This window comes from Bombus flavifrons, chromosome 14 (assembly GCF_040668555.2).
Source record: "Bombus flavifrons isolate JBK064 chromosome 14, iyBomFlav1_principal, whole genome shotgun sequence".
In the NCBI taxonomy this organism is placed as follows: Eukaryota; Metazoa; Arthropoda; class Insecta; order Hymenoptera; family Apidae; genus Bombus; species Bombus flavifrons.
In genome coordinates, this window is record NC_138455.1 from 9920189 (window position 1) to 9938001 (window position 17813).

Consider the following 17813-nt stretch of genomic DNA (forward strand, 5'->3'; position numbering starts at 1 on the left):
TAATATTTAAATACTTCTTAATATCTTTTCCGTGGCTTGGAATTTATATTTGTTCAAAAGCTTGATTAGACTATCTAATTAGAATAGAATTATGATTTCTATTCTTAACAAAGGTATCTGTTTTCCAGGCTCCCAGCAGATTGCCTGAGAGCGGAGATTTAGGTCCTGACCGTTTATCACTAGAAGGTGAAGTTACTAATGGCGTCGTCGCACACACGCGGCAATGGTTAGCATGTGTTTCCGGTTAGTTTTCACTCTTGATATTACGTCAGATATTTATCTGTAATTTTAATACGCAGAATGCAATTTCCTTTCCCTCCTCGAATTGATGTTTCATAGTGATGTTCCTGAATTATTTCTCACTTCTATTGACTTGCGTACCATCGTTTAAAGTTGTATTTCTATTCCATCCTACATTACGATAAATTTAACATTTCGATTCAGATATTCATCGCACTGATGCTATATTATATCATAAATCAAGTGCGGACTTTTATATATTTATTTTATTTATTTTATATATTTATGAGAAATCTGAAAGCAAAAAATGTACATTATTACACATTAATACACCTATACTTATCGCAAGTCTCTAATAAATTTGACTTCATGCAGTACTTTACTTAATGCACATATAATGCGAATGGATTAACAGATTAATAATAAAATAGCTAAGAAATAAAACTAGTGGAGAGCATTCGTGCTAACATCGCGAAGAGTCCATTTACTTATAGCCTGCGGTATGTATTAATTATAAATATATTAGTGTCAAGGTATAGAGAGGATTCGGAAAAATAAATAATTTACTTTATTCACACACAACAGCTATACATATATATGTAGTATCGTGGAGGGAGGACCTGTGATGGTGCTCGATAATGAATACCACCACTCGACACTAACTAGAGTCGGACGACGGTAGCGCAGTGGTTAGCGCCTTAGGTTGCGAACGTTCGGGACCCGGGTTCGAATCCCGGCGACCGGAGTCCGATTTTTCTTCCACGATACAGAAATTAGACGAAAAGCGGCCGTACCCAGCAGCGCCATCTGCAGTTTAAAATGTGCGATACTACAAATTGGTGTCAGAAGTGGGATGTAGAGCGGGAAAAACACGGTGCGCGAGAAGACGACGACGACGATGAGATTGGCTGATGGGAGACCGTTTAGACGTCAACGGTCCAGGAGATCGCGATCTCAATCAAGACGGGGCGGAGTTGAGGTGTTACTCCCTCCATTGATGAAGACGAGCCTTGAGCGCGCACAGTGTCAACGCTCAAAAGACCCTAGAAGACTCGCCAGAGAAGTTCAGCGAGTGAAGTTGGCGCTGACGAGCACATCTGAGGGCAGATGTGATTGTCAGGTATGGCCGAATGTAGTATCGTGGAGGGAGGACCTGTGATGGTGCTCGATAATGAATACCACCACTCGACACTAACTAGAGTCGGACGACGGTAGCGCAGTGGTTAGCGCCTTAGGTTGCGAACGTTCGGGACCCGGGTTCGAATCCCGGCGACCGGAGTCCGATTTTTCTTCCACGATACAGAAATTAGACGAAAAGCGGCCGTACCCAGCAGCGCCATCTGCAGTTTAAAATGTGCGATACTACATATATTACACTCTGAAGATCTCGATAACGTTCTTACACGCACGCTTGTTGTCAACATAATATTCTAGATTCTTCTAACAGCTACCAATCGTCTTTTGTCTCAACTGAGACCTGGACTTCCTCTGACGCTTACACACACATTGACATGTACACTGTAATGTATCATCTACCTAACACGCCTCCTTACATTTATACTGTACACTTAATTGTATTTACATGCTTGTCGAATTAACTAACAGAAAATTTAACACTTATTGCTTTATTTACATTCGAATTTCGAATTTCTGCCTACACAGTGCTTTCGTAAAAATATCCGCAGTATTTTCGTCTGTACTTACTTTAATTATATTTATCTTATTTTCCCTTAAGCATTCGTGAACGTAGTGGTAATGAACTTCAATGTGTTTAGAATTTTTTGTGAAATTTCCGTACTTTGCTATACTTATCACTCCAGAGTTATCCTCACAAATTTTTACAGGGTTATCGTTTAGATTTACATTCATAATTTCTCTAATTCACTCACTGCTTCCGATAGGGCTACATATGTCGAGGCTTTTGTCACACACCTTTGTTTTTTAGACTTTCAACCGATTACATTTCCATACAATTTAATTACATATCCAGAAGTACAATCAGTACAATTACAATCAGCGTCCACATAACAATCTATCGTTTCACATTTTTCATTCCTTTTATATTGTAACCTTAAATCCCTAGTCCGGTACAAATATTTCAATATTCGCAAAGCATATTTAAAACGTGTCTCGCTACAACAATCTTGAAATCTACTTAGATAATTTACACTATAACTTATATCGGGTCTGGTATTTGTACTAATATACAGCAATGCACCAATTAAATTCTTGTATCCAATGTCCTTTCTATTTATCTCAGCTTTTTCAATTTTTAAATTTGTCTCCATAGGTGTACAGTACAATTTGTTGTCTTGTAATTTATATTTCTTTGCTAATTAATGATGATTGAATGTATTTGTTTGGCTTAGTGTCATTTCATTTTTGATATAATCATACACTATATTTATTCCAAGATATTCTTTTACTTCACCTAAATCTTTCATTTTAAATTTATCAGTTAATAACTTCTTTATATTTCGTATCCCTTTTTTGTTTTTACTACAGATTAACAAATCGTCTACATATATTAGCAAATAAACAACATTTTCTCCCTCTCCATGAGTATATAGGCACAATTCTTAGTTATTCTTCTTAAAACCTAATCTCGTCACATACCTATCAAAACACTCATACCAATCCCTCGGACTTTCTTTTTAACCCATAAAGCGCTCTCGATAATTTACAAACTCTATTCGTTCCGTCTGCATATCCCTTTGGTTGATTTACATATACCTCCGAACTTACTTCACCATTTAAAAAGGCAGTTTCTACATCCATTTGCCCAATGATTAATCCATTTTGGCAACAATATGATTGCAATATCTTAAGAGTTTGATTACTCGCTACTGGAGAATATATGTCATCGACTACGTTTCTTCGTTGAAATCCTCTTACCACTAATCTAGCCTTATATCTGTCATCTGATTTTCTCGTGTAAAGCCATTTCACATCTAATACTTCTTTGCCTTTTACCCTTTTTACCAATTTCCATGTTTTATTCTTATAGAGACATTCTATTTCTTTATCCATAACCTGTTTCCAATCTTCACTATTTTCACAACAAATCGCCTCCTCAAATGTACAAGGGATATCTACTCTACAATAATTTGCGTGAATCTCACTACTGTTTTCCTTTTCTGGATATCTTATTGGAGTTCTCTTATTACGTGTAGATCTCCTAGGGATCTGTAAGCTTTCAGAACTACTATCATTTTCATCTTCTCTACTTTCTAACTCTTCCTTATTCGTGATGTCCAATAAATAATTATCTTTACTATCATCGCTATCTCCATCGAATGAATTCCCCTCAAAACCGATACATTTTGTGTCTGTTTCTATGACCTCTACATGTCTAGCTACTGTTATTTTTCCACCTAATAGGACTCTGTATCCTACTTCACTATATCCTAACAGAATTCCCATATCTGGCTTTTTATCCCATTTAGAAACTCTTTTTTGTTCTGGCCTTCTTACAAAAACTTTACTTCCATATAGATATAAATTTTCAACACTTGGTTTTCTCCCGAAGAATATTTCAAAAGGTGTCTTTCTCTCTACAGTGTTTGCTAGTATTCGATTTTTCAAGTATGCCGCTGTACATACTATTTCCGGCCAATACTTTTTATGTACTTCCGCTTCCGTTAACAAGCAACGCGCCATGTCCATCACTGTTCTATTATATCTTTTCGCTGTTCCGTTTAATTCATGTACGTAAGTTGGACAATTATTTATTACGATACCTTTGTCTTTAGCAAATTTATAAATTCGATTGTTTAAGTATTCTCTTCCATTATCGCATCTCAATATTTTTAATCTCTTGCTCGTTAAGTTCTCAACTTCATTTACAAACTGTACGAGAGAATCAAAGACGTCATCTTTTGATTTTATACAATAGATCCTAGCTATTTTACTATGATCATCGATAAATGAAATAAAATATTTCTCTCCATTTAATCCGGTAGTCTTAAAGGGACCGCACACGTCCGTATGAATAATTTCCATTATCTCCCTAGCCTTAGTCCGATTATTTTTGAAAGGTAAATTATGCATTTTACTTTCTATACACACTTTACATTTCAACAATTCCTTTTCAAATTTATTCGGTATACCTGTCACTAGCTGCTCTTTACTCAAAATATTTAATTATTTAAAATTTACGTGTCCTAGCATCCCATACCATCTTTCCTTTTTACTCATACCACTACGTTCGGCACTGTTTATTAAGTGCTCCTTCCCTTTCAATATACTTTTCATTTTATATGTTCCATTTTCTTTGACCACTACAGCTGAAAGTTTATTGTTCTCATCTATTATTTTTGCAATATTTCCTTTTGGAATAACCATGTTATTATTATTCGTTAACTTGCCTAAACTAATCAAGTTTGCGGACATTTCTTTCGCATAAAAAACTTTATTCATATTTATTTTATTTCGCTTTCCAAATGCTTCAAAATAGCTTATAACATTTCCTACTTTTGTTTCCTTTATCGATCTATTATCTATCTATTATCGCCCAAATATATATTTACCGGTTCTTTAAGGTCGATAGATTTATCAAAATAATTTACATCGTTAATTATGTAATCGGTACAACTGCTATCTAATAGCCACATTATTTCGTTATAACTTATCTCGTTCATCTCGCTGCTGTGTGCTGCGTGTGCCATTGCCATCCATGTGCCTGCTCCTGAATTGCCATACTCGCTCGTGCCGGCTGCTGATTGACGATGGAAGTTTCCACGTCCCCTGCTCGTATTGCCTTTGTTTCCTCTTCCTCTGCTGTAACCCCGTGTTGACTCACGCCGATAACTGTTACTGCTTCACGCTTGGACGCCATTTTGACACTCTCTTGCAAAATGTCCCACTCTTCTACATTTGAAGCATCCTTCCTTTTTTGCAGCAAAGACATTAGTTTTCATTTCTCCTCGATTTGATGTATCTTTCTTTTCCGCCATTTCTATTTTATTCCTCACGTATGCTACCGTTTGATTCCCTTCTTTCACTGCATCTATTATATCCGCTATGTAGCTATGTAGCTTGGAGTAACGTATTTAATATGTAATTCAGCTTTTCCCTCTCACTCACTTGTGCTCTTGCACTTTTTAATTCGTTTATTAGTTTTTCAAAATCGCTGAAGAACGATGCTGAATCACTGTATTTATCGAGACCTATCCTCTCCAATCTCCTTTTGCACACGATCTGTAGTGCTGTCGACTCTCTCAAGTACATTTCGTCGAACTTTTTCATTATTTCATACGTTCTTTTTTCTTCTCTAATATATTCTAATTGTCTATTTGAGATAGCACTATAAATTATATTTATCGCCTTCAGATCCTTTTTGTCCCAGTCTGGATTGTCTGTTTCGGTCTTCACTCTAGTTATAACAATATCACATTCTTTATACCTCAGAAACATTGTTATTCTCTTCTTCCACATCCCGTAATCCTCACCATCAAATATCGGTATCATAATTTCCGATCTCTCCATTTTAATTGATTTTCTATTTTTTACTCAAGCGTTCCTACGTGCTCGAAGTATTTTTTCTTTTATTTTATATCCTTTGAACGTTTCATCCCTTACTAACTCACTCAAACTAACTCGCAAGACTAAAACCCACGCACTAAATAGCTTGCAAAATTAGTAACCACGCTCTGCTACCATATTATGCTATACAGAGGATTCGGAAAATAAATAATTTACTTTATTCACATACAACAGCTATACATATATATTACATTCTGAAGACGTCGATAACCTTCTTACACGCACGCTTGTTGTCAACATAATATTCTAGATTCTCCTAACAGCTACCAATCGCCTTTTGTCTCACCTGAGACCTTACTCACGCTTACACACTCATTCACATCTTCAGTGTAAATGTATCATCTACCTAACAATTAGTAGTATATATTAAAAATACAAATTTGCGTAAATATAAACAGTGTAATTATAAAACAACCGCACTACAATTAACATATGCTATATACAGCATTATCTGTTTCTCATTCCAGCAACGATAACCATGGGCTTGGTCGGTACAGTCCACGGATGGACAAAGACTTCACTTTTCCATCTAACAAGTGGAAGCGACGACGTACCACTAACGTTAACACAGGACGAATATTCATGGATCGTTTTTTTGACAGTACTTGGTTCAATGATCGGTTCACTTCTGGCTGCCCAGTTGGCCGATCACAGCGGTCGTAAATTCTGCCTCCTTGTATGCAGCACAATGTTCAGCCTAGGCTGGTTCATCATCTACGTCACAATATCACACGACGTGCCACTGCTATACTTTGCTGGGCTGATTCTCGGTATAGGCGTTGGTATTGCCCACACGATAAATCCCATGTTCGTGTCGGAAGTCGCCGACATCAAATACAGAGCATCTGTAGGTGTTCTAATCGCAGCGAACGTAAATTCCGGGACACTACTAACCTACGCTCTAGCAATTTGGCTGACGTACAAGTCACAGCTGGTGATTCTTGTAATAATATCCGTTACATCCATCTTGTCGATCTCGCGCTTCCCCGAAACTCCGTATATCTTGGTGCTAAAAGGTCAAAAGAAGCATGCACGCAAGTCGATAGCATATTACAAAGGCATCAAAGATCCTCACAAAGTGAAAATCGAACTACGTGCTCTACGCGATAAAGTCAGACACGAATTACACCAACAATTCGGAGACGAATTACACCAACAATTCGGAGACGAATTACACCAACAATCCGGGAACGATTTACCATCACAATCCAGAAGCGATTTACCCTCACAATCAAAACGCGAAGCACACTCAGACTCCTTTTGGGAAGTAGTAGACACAGAACACATGTCCGATTTATCCTTAAATTCCAGTAGCGATTCATCCTCAGAATCCATATCCGTAATACACTCAGAAGTCATATGCCAAGTACACCACCAACCCACAGATGAATTACGCCTACAATCCCCGCGCGAATTACACTCACAATCCACAAGCGAATTACACCGACCATCCGCAAGCGAATTACACCGACCATCCACAAGCAAAGTACACCGACCATCCATAAGCGAAGTATACCGACCATCCACAAGCAAAGTACACCTACCATCCATAAGCGAAGTACACCCACTATCCACAAGCGACGTACACCGACCATCCACAAGCGAAGTACACCGACCATCCACAAGCGAAGTACACCCACCATCCACAAGCGAAATACACCGACCATCCACAAGCGAAATACACCCACCATCCATAAGCGAAATACACCGACCATCCATAAGCGAAGTATACCGACCATCCACAAGCGAAGTACACCTACCATCCATAAGCGAAGTACACCCACTATCCACAAGCGACGTACACCGACCATCCACAAGCGAAATACACCGACCATCCATAAGCGAAGTATACCGACCATCCACAAGCGAAGTACACCTACCATCCATAAGCGAAATACACCCACCATCCATAAGCGAAATACACCGACCATCCATAAGCGAAGTATACCGAACATCCACATGCGAAGTACACCCACCATCAACAAGCGAAATACACCGACCATCCACAAGCGAAATACACCGACCATCCACAAGCGAAATACACCGACCATCAACCAGCGAAATACACCGACCATCCACAAGCAAAATACACCAACCATCCACAAGCGAAATACACCGACCATCCACAAGCGAAATACACCCACCATCCATAAGCGAAGTATACCGACCATCCACAAGCGAAGTACACCCACCATCCACAAGCGAAATACATCCTCCACCCACAAGCGAAGTACATCGGCCATCCACAAGCGAAGTACACCGACCGTCCACAAGCGAAGTACACCCACCATCCACAAGCGAAGTACATCGACCATCTACAAGACAATATGACAAACCATCCGCAAGCCAAACACAGCGACCATCCGCAAGCGAAATAGACCCACCATCCACAAGCGGAGTACACCGACCATACACAAGCGAAATACACCCACTATCCACAAGCGACGTACATCGACCATCCACAAGCGAAGTACACCGACCATCCACAAGCGAAGTACACCCACCATCCACAAGCGAAATACACCAACCATTCACAAGCGAAATACACCGACCATCCACAAGCCAAATACTCCCACAAACGGAAAGCGAATTAGACTCACGATCCAGAAGCGATTTATGCAGACAATGCAGTGTGGATTCGCGAGCATCAACGGACATAACTGAGACATACATTGGTGAGACTAAATATACCTGTTTAAACAAGCTGCGAGCAATACTACAACGAAGCAACAGGAAAGCTCTGTTTATCATGTTTGGCTTGATCATGGCACAACAACTCAGCGGAAACTTCACCGCTACGCAGTACCTGGAAGAATTGATTGACAGAAAAGCGGCCTATATCGATCTACGCGAAGCGATGATTTTGGTCCAGGTTGCCCGCCATGTATCTGGCTATACAATCGCGTTAATAGTGGAATATTTTAGAAGAAGAACACTTTTGTTTCTGTCTACGGTTGGGTCATGTATTTCATTCTTTCTTGTAGCAGGTTATCTTTTCTTAGATCTACATAAGTCTGACAACTCCACCATCTCTATTCTTCCCGTTTGCTTCTTAAGTTGGTATCAAGTATTGTTCCAAGTTGGTTTAGGAATGTTACCCAATGTTCTCCTATGTGAGTTATTTCCTACGGAACTGAAAGGCTTTGTTGCTGCTATCGTTGTGATTTTCGATGTTATAATTGGTTTTACCGCGTCGAAACTGAATAAAGTCATTGCCGATAATGTAGAATGGCATTGGATTTTCTTTATCTTTGCGATATCATGCAGTTTGGCGTTTCTGATGGTGTTCATATGGGTACCGGAAACGAGAGGAAAAACATATTGCGAGATTGAAGCGCTTCTAGTTGGTGAAAATTTGAATTCTTTGAATGAAGAAGTTAGAACCGATGAAATGGATATTCGTAGAATATGACAAGAGAAACTGCACCGTACGTCCGTGGCACGGTGCCTACTTACTCGGAATATTTTATTTCTCATTTTTATTAGTATAACGATGAAAATCTTCAATTTTATCACGATATGCAATATTTGTAGTAACGTAGTTTTATATACGTATATATCGCATAAATTGACTTGCATTGAACTTAGAGGAATACATGTTCTCAATCTAAATTTTTTATCCATTTCATAACACGAACAATGTAACAATACCAATTAACTCGAGATAATTGAACAAAAGTTAGCAAAAGTAAGAAAAGTAATATATTAAAAAATGACAAGGTGACATAATACTGACAAGAACAATTTTTTATATCTCAGCTGTTATCAATGCTGTTATTTTTAGTTTGCAATATATAACATATGTATAAAACATATACATATGCTAATATTGTCACAATAAACAGCAGGTACGCTGAGAAAGTCAGTATTTATGGAGAAAATAATATAATATAATTAACATAACGCATTGCTAATAAGTACTTATATTACATTGTGTTTTGTCGCTGATAAGCATATATGCATATAGAAATAAATATGTATGTGTAAGACACAGTCTTTTCGGCGTTATATTATAGTTATTACTGAAAAATATTTGAATACGTTTGTTCGAATATTACAGTAATTACTGTATCATAACACAGTGATAAATATCTAGCCTAGTCTAGCAGGAATTCTATCGATCTGTTGAATGTTATTTTCAGTAAATAATGGCTATAATAATAGTGTTCACTTCAGAAATTTATAATATTTCCTACTTTTAATATACGACAATTTACGCGAAATAACAAATATCGACAATTTTATAAAGTTTTGTCTATCAACAATTATGTATTTATTGTATATCTTTTAAACAAATATCTTCCTTATTAAAAAGCTACAAGAAACATGGAAACATTACTATCTATATAAAAATCACAAACAAGATATTGAATATTCTATTTTATTCAAGTTTTATTATAGATGAATTTATTACAGACAAGCCTAGTGGAAATTAATTAAAGGAGCCCGAATAAAGTCGAGTCAACTGTAATACCAAATACCGCTAAGGTCCTAAACCTACGTCATGCTAAATCGGTTACGTCGAGAACGATATTAAAATGGTAAGAAAACCACCGAGTTCACTGGGTAAATTACCCTGAATAGCAACTTTCACTTCTACGGTAACATCACTCCTCCTCTTTCCCAAAATATTACTGATTTTGCATTAAAAAATTCGGACAAATCCTGTTTTGCCATTCATTTGCAAAAGATTAGTTCTTTGATCGTTATGGAAAACAAACATAAAGAGCTTTTAGAACGACCGAAGCGGAAATTTGACGAAGACGTGACATAATATGGGACTCTGTGTCGCGTGTTCTGAAATACCGACATCGAAAAATATCAGTCTTTTTTATGCTCCCTACAATTCATAACATTGCGCCGCGACGATTGTAATTATCTGAAAAGGGTACTCGCTAATGAAAACACAAAAATGAAAATAAAGAGAAAACTTCCGCAAGTAAAAGTTGGATAATCTAATAATAAAAAATAATGTATGCACCCAAAACCACCGAATGACAAAATCACTTAGTTGCACAGTCAATAGCTCAAAGCTAATGAATACAAGAGTCCGATGATTCTTTGCGTCGTGAGCCTGCACGCAATCTTATTCGATATAATTGGGACAAGTGCACCAGCAATCGAGCAATACTGTACACATTCACAGAAATTATAGATACGATGCAAGTGTACCGAGTGTACGGAGATGCAGATGCAAGGAGGGAAAACCATTTGGGCGAAGCGTTTTCTCTACTGAGGAAATTTCAAACGAAAAAGTGTTTCGACGCGTGAGAGATCGTAGAAAATACGACAGTTTTAGTGGGAAACGTCGAAATAGAGCGAAAGTAAAGAGAAAAAGAATTGCCGCGATAAAGGAAGCTATGCTCCAAGAAATTAAAGATAATTCAAATGCTGGATTATGATCGCTGGATGGATTATGAACGTTGCCGATGTAGCAACATGGAACAAAAATAACTAGTAGTCGAAGCTGTGCAATCATTTTTGCTCCTTTTAATTTTTATATTATAGGAAATATGTATCATATAATAGTTGGCATTCGATTGTTCTAACATTATAATTAGGATATTTCCTAGATATAATAAGTACAAAAATATTATTGTTCCTACGTCGGAATATTTAAAATTAATTCGTTACATTTAAACATATAACAAGGAGAATCAGAAATGTTTATGTATTGAAATAATGTCGACTGTATGTGAAGAGGAAGTAACCCCAGAAGTACCCAGTATGGTTGTGTCTGTCGTGTAAATCGAACAAATCAATACGAAATCCGTAAATCGCGAGAATTAGTATAAAGATTTCTTACAGTTGTTCTTCTTTTGCGATAGATAATTCCCAATGATCTTTCGTGCAGTTTTTAAATAATTATGTGTAAACTGGTTTCTACAAATTGAATTACTGAAAATCTATCGTGATTATATAATTGCGAGAAAGTACTTATTTCTGACAACATGTCCCAGCGTAGGACGGTAAGCATTTAGTATGATAATATGATAAATATTTTTTAAATAAACGGATAGAAATTAAATATCGGAGAGTAACAAACCCTAAATTCTATTTCAACGATAATATAAAAAAAGTGTCTGTATGAGATACCTATTTTCAGCGAATTTAACAATTATTTGTTATTTCCAAATAGAGATACGATCCCTACGTCTCGATTTAAAGTTTTGGCACATAATGAAATGTATTAACATATCGTGTCGATAATACCAAAGATCCTTTTGAACCATCGAATATGATTCGATATTTAGAAGTTACAATAATCTTATGTCTTGGTCCTTCTGTCATAGTCGATCGTGATCATTTAAACTTTTGAATCTTTCAGCCTGATTTAAACTGTCACGACCCACCAAAACATAAAGTTCAAAGCTTAAAACTGTTACGTCTTATAAATATCGAATCATATTTGAAGGTACAAAGGGTTCTTTGGTGTTATCTATACGACATGTTAATGTATTTCATTAATTACAAAAAATATTTAAGAAATATATAAAAACCGTTCAAATGATCATTGATTTGGAGGACAATCAAAGGAAATGCTTTTAGAAGGTTTTCAAAAGCACAAATAACTTTTAGCAAACGTCAGTGGAAAACTCAAGTACGTCTTCTATCTATAATAACATCAAATAACATCAAGCATATTTTAATGTTGTTGATAGAAATATCATAAATTGTATTTCTATTATGATAGGAGAAAGGAAATTTTTCAATTACCTTGAAAAAATGTTAATATTTAAATACGTCTTAATATCTTTTCCGTGGTTTGGAATTTATATTCGCTCAAAAGTTTGATTAGACTATCTAATTAGAATATAATTATGATTTCTATTCTTAACAAAGGTATCTGTTTTCCAGGCTCCCAGCAGATTGCCTGAGGGCGGAGGTTTTCGTCCTGATCGTTTATCACTGGAAAGTGAAATTACTAATAGCAACGTCGCACGCGCGAGGAAATGGTTACCTGGTGCTTTATGTTAGTTTTCACTCTTGATATTACGTCAGGTATTCATCTGTAATTTTATTACGCAGAATGCAATTACCTTTGCATCCTCGAATTGATGTTTCATAGCGATGTTCCTGAATTATTTCTCACTTCTATTGACTTGCGTACCATCGTTTAAAGTTGCATTTCTATTCCATCCTACATTACGATAAATTTAACATTTCGATTCAGATATTCATCGCACTGATGCTATATTATATCATAAACCAAGTGCGGACTTTTATATATTTATTTTATTTATTTTATATATTTATGAGAAATCTGAAAGCAAAAAAATGTACATTATTACACATTAATATACCTATACATATCGCAAGTCTCTAATAAATTTGACTTCATGTAGTATTTTACTTAATGCACGTATAATGGGAATGGATTAACAGACTAATAATAAAATAGCTAAGAAATAAAACTAGTGGAAAGCATTCGTGCTAACATCGCGAAGAGTCTATTTACTTATAGCCTGCGGTATGTATTAATTATAAATATATTAGTAGTATATATTAAAAATATAAATTTGCGTAAATATAGGCAGTGTAACTATAAAACAACCGCACTACAATTAACATATGCTATATATAGCATTATCTGTTTCTCATTCCAGCAACGCTAACCATGTGCTTGGTCGGTACAGTCTACGGATGGAAAAACACTTCAGTTCTCCGTCTAACATCGGGAAACGGCGACGTGCCGCCAACGGTAACAAGCGACGAATATTCATGGAGCGTATCTTTGACAGTACTTAGTTCAATGATCGGTTCACTTGTGGCTGCGAAGTTGGCCGATCGCATCGGTCGTAAATACTGCCTCCTTCTATGTAGTACAGTGTTCATCTTCGGCTGGTTCGAAATGTACAGCGCAACTTCTGTGCAAAACCTATACTTTGCTCGGGGTGTCCTCGGTATAGGCGTAGGTATTGCCCGCACGATAAATCCCATGTTCGTGTCAGAAGTCACCGACATCGAATACAGAGGATTCGTAAGTGTTTTAATCGCAGCGAACGTATATATAGAGTCACTACTAACCTACGCTCTAGAACACTCGCTGACGTACACGTCACACCTGCTGGCTCTTATAGTAATATCAGGTATATCCATCTTGCCGCTCATGTGCTTACGCGAAACTCCGTATTTCTTGGTGGCAAAAGGTCAAAAGGCGGAAGCACGCAAGTCGATAGCATATTACAAAGGCATCGAAGATCCTGAAAGAGTGAAAATCGAGCTACGTGCTCTACGCGAAGAAGTCAGATACGGATTACACCAACAATCCAGAAGTGATTTATCCTCACAATCAGGAAGCGATTTACACCCACCGTACAGAAGCAATGTGCCCCCACCGTACAGCATCAATTTGCCCCCACCATCAAGTAGCGATTTACCCCCACCGTACAGTAGCGTTTTACCCCCACCGTACAGTAGCGTTTTACCCCAACCGTACAGTATCAATTTGCCCCCACCATCAAGTAGCGATTTACCCCCACCGTACAGTATCAATTTCTCCTCACCATCAAGTACCGACTTACCCCCACCGTACAGAAGCAATTTACCCTCACAATCCATACGCGAAACACACTCAGACCCCACACAGGAAGTAGTAGGCACAGAAGTCACGTCCGATTTACACTTACCATCCAGTAGCGATTCGCCTTCAGAATCCATATCCTCAGTATACTCAAAATTCAAATGCGAAGTAAACACACAACCCACGGGCGAATTACGCGTAGAATACTCGCGCGACTCGTCCGGATTACCACTAAAAACCGCGCGCGAATTACACTCACAATCCACAAGCGAATCACACCGACCATCCGCAAGCGAAGTACATCAACCATCCACAAGCGGAGTACACCGACCATCCACAAGCGAAGTACATCGACCATCCACAAGCGAAATACACCCACCATCATCAAGCGAAGTACACCGACCATCCACCAGCGAATTACACCGACCATCCGCAAGCGAAGTACACCCACCATCCACAAGCGAAATACACCCACCATCATCAAGCGAAGTACACCGACCATCCACAAGCGAATTACACCGACCATCCGCAAGCGAAGTACACCGACCATCCACAAGCGAAATAAACCCAGACCACATACGTGAAACACAATCGCGATCTAGAAGCGATTTGCGCACACAACCCAATGTGGATTCGCGAGCATCAACGGGTATATCTGAGCCATACATGGATGGAACTACATATACCTGTTTAAACAAGCTGCGATCAATACTACAAGGAAGCAACAGGAGAGCTCTGCTTATCATGCTTGTCTTAATCATGGCACAACACCTTAGCGGAAACTTCATCACTATGCGGTATCTGGAGGTGTTTAGCAAAACAACGATCGGTATTGAATCAAACGTAGCGACGATTTTGGTCCTGGCTGTCGACCTTATATCTGGCACTTTATCCACCTTAACAGTGGAATGTCTTGGAAGAAGAAAACTTTTGATTGTGTCTACGCTTGGGTCGTGTTTTACATTGACTATTCTAGCAACTTATCTTTTGTTAGTTCAATATAATTCTGACGTTTCCCTCGACTCTACTATTCCTGTTTTCGTCCTAATTATATATCAAGTAATGTTTCAAATTGGATTAGGTACGTTACCCAATGTTCTCCTATGCGACTTATTTCCTACGAAACTAAAAGGCTTTGTTGGTGCCATCTTTGTGATTTTCGATGGTGCAATTGGTTTCATCGCGTCGAAAGTGAATGAAGTGATTACCGATAATTTAGAATGGCATGCGATTTTCTTTATCTTTGCGACATCATGCAGTTTGGCGTTTCTGATGGTGTTCATATGGGTACCGGAAACGAAAGGAAAAACATATCACGAGATTGAAGCGCTACTAGCAGGTGAAAATTTGATTTCTTTGAATGAAGATGTTAGAACCGATGAAATGGATATTAGTAGAATATGACAGGAAAAATTGCACCGTACGTCCGTGGCACGGTGCCTACTTACTCGGAATATTTTATTTCTCATTTTTATTAGTATAACGATGAAGATCTTCAATTTTATCACGATATGCAATTTTTGTAGTAACGTAGTTTTGTTCGTTTGTACGTGTAATTTTAGAAATGTGTTTAACAAAGGTCATGGTCATTTACAAGCATTTGCATCGTATAAATTTACTTGCATTGAACTTAGAGGAATACATGTTCTCAAACTAAACTTTTTATCCATTTCATAACACGAACGATGTAACAATATTAATTTACTCGAGATAATTGAACAACAGTTAGTAAAAGTAAGAAAAGTAATATATTAAAAAATGACAAGGTGACATAATACTGACAAGAACAAATTTTTATATCTCAGCTATTATCAATGCTGTTATTTTTTGTTTGCAATATATAACATATGTATAAAACACATACATATGCTAATATTGTCACAATAAACGGCAGGTATGCTGAGAAAGTCAGTATTTATGGAGAAAATAATATAATATAATTACCATAACGCATTGCTAATAAGTACTTATATTACATTATGTTTTGTCGCTGATAAGCATATATGCATACAGAAATAAATATGTATGTGTAAGACACGGTCTTTTCGGCGTTATATTAAAGTTATTACTGAAAAATATTTGAATACGTTTGTTCGAATATTACAGTAATTACTGTATCATAACACAGTGATAAATATCTAGCCTAGTCTAGCAGGAATTCTATCGAACTGTTGAATGTTATTTTCAGTACATAATGGCTATAATGATAGTGCTTACTTCAGAAATTTATAATATTTCCTACTATTAATATACAATAATTTACGCGAAAAATTAAATATCGGCAATTTTATAAAGTTTTGTCTATCAACAATTATGTATTTATTGTATATCTTTTAAACAAATATATTCCTTATTAAAAAGCTACAAGAAACATGGAAACATTACTATCTATATAAAAATAATAAACAAGATATTGAATGTTCAATTTTATTTCAGTTTTGTTATAGATGAATTTATTACAGACACCCCTAGTGGAAATTAATTAAATGAGTCCGAATGAAGACAAGACAACTATAATACCAAATACCGCTAAGGTCCTAAACCTACGTCATGCTAAATCGGTTACGTCGAGAACGATATTAACATGGTAAGAAAACCACCGAGTTCACTGGGTAAATTACTCTGAATAGCAACTTTCACTTCTACGGTAACATCACCCCTCCTCTTTCCCAAAATATTACTGATTTTGCATAAAAGAATTCGGACAAATCCTGTTTTGCCATTCATTTGCAAAATATTAGTTCTTTGATCGTTATGGAAAACTAACAACATAAAGAGCTTTTAGAACGACCGAAGCGGAAATTTGACGGAGACGTGACAGTATATGGGACTCTATGTCGCGTGTTCTGAAATACCGACATCGAAAAATATCAGTCTTTTTCATGCTCCCTACAATTTATAACATTGCGCCGCGACGATTGTAATTATCTGAAAAGGGTACTCGCTAATGAAAACACAAAAATGAAAATAAAGAGAAAACTTCCGCAAGTAAAAGTTGGATAATTTAATAATAAAAAATAATGTATGCACCCAAAACCACCGAATGACAAAATCACTTAGTTGCACAGTCAATAGCTCAAAGCTAATGAATACAAGAGTCCGATGATTCTTTGCGTCGTGAGCCTGCACGCAATCTTATTCGATATAATTGGGACAAGTGCACCTGCAATCGAGCAATACTGTACACATTCACAGAAATTATAGATACGATGCAAGTGTACCAAGTGTACGGAGATGCAGATGCAAGGAGGGAATATGATTGGGGCGAAGCGTTTCCCTACTGAGGAAATTTCAGACGAAGAACTGTTTCGACGCGTGAGAGACCGCAGGAAATACGACAGTTGCAGTGAGAAACGTCGAAATAGAGGGAAAGCAAGCAGAAAAATAATTGCCGCGATAAAGACAGCTATGCTCCAAGAAATTAAAGATAATTCAAATGCTGGATTATGATCGCTGGATGGATTATGAACGTTGCCGATGTAGCAACATGGAACAAAAATAACTA

General features: G+C 37.2%; 2 protein-coding genes and 1 long non-coding RNA gene across 3 annotated transcripts in view; all 3 read left to right on the top strand.

Moving 5' to 3' along the window:
- LOC138187077 (uncharacterized) overlaps positions 1-17813 on the top strand; it is a 32907-nt gene that overhangs the window by 3467 nt on the left and 11627 nt on the right. The gene's annotated exons all lie outside the window — the stretch shown is intronic.
- On the top strand, positions 6181-9338 carry LOC138187100 (facilitated trehalose transporter Tret1-like). Its single transcript, XM_069127580.1, has 2 exons — positions 6181-7150; positions 8141-9338. Exons 1-2 carry the CDS (start codon positions 6263-6265, stop codon positions 9194-9196), a joined length of 1944 nt encoding a protein of 647 aa, XP_068983681.1. The 5' UTR covers positions 6181-6262; the 3' UTR covers positions 9197-9338.
- Positions 13392-15712, top strand: LOC138187101 (uncharacterized). Its single transcript, XM_069127581.1, has one exon. It carries the CDS (start codon positions 13403-13405, stop codon positions 15710-15712), a length of 2310 nt encoding a protein of 769 aa, XP_068983682.1. The 5' UTR covers positions 13392-13402.

Excerpts from the sequence above, each read along its gene's own strand:
- LOC138187101 (XM_069127581.1), top strand. The coding sequence starts at position 13,403 with ATGTGCTTGGTCGGTACAGTCTACGGATGGAAAAACACTTCAGTTCTC.
- LOC138187100 (XM_069127580.1), top strand. The coding sequence starts at position 6,263 with ATGGGCTTGGTCGGTACAGTCCACGGATGGACAAAGACTTCACTTTTC. Across the intron at positions 7,151-8,140 it reads ACTCAGAAGTCATATGCCAA|CGACCATCCGCAAGCGAAAT; the intron begins GTACACCACCAA and ends AGCCAAACACAG.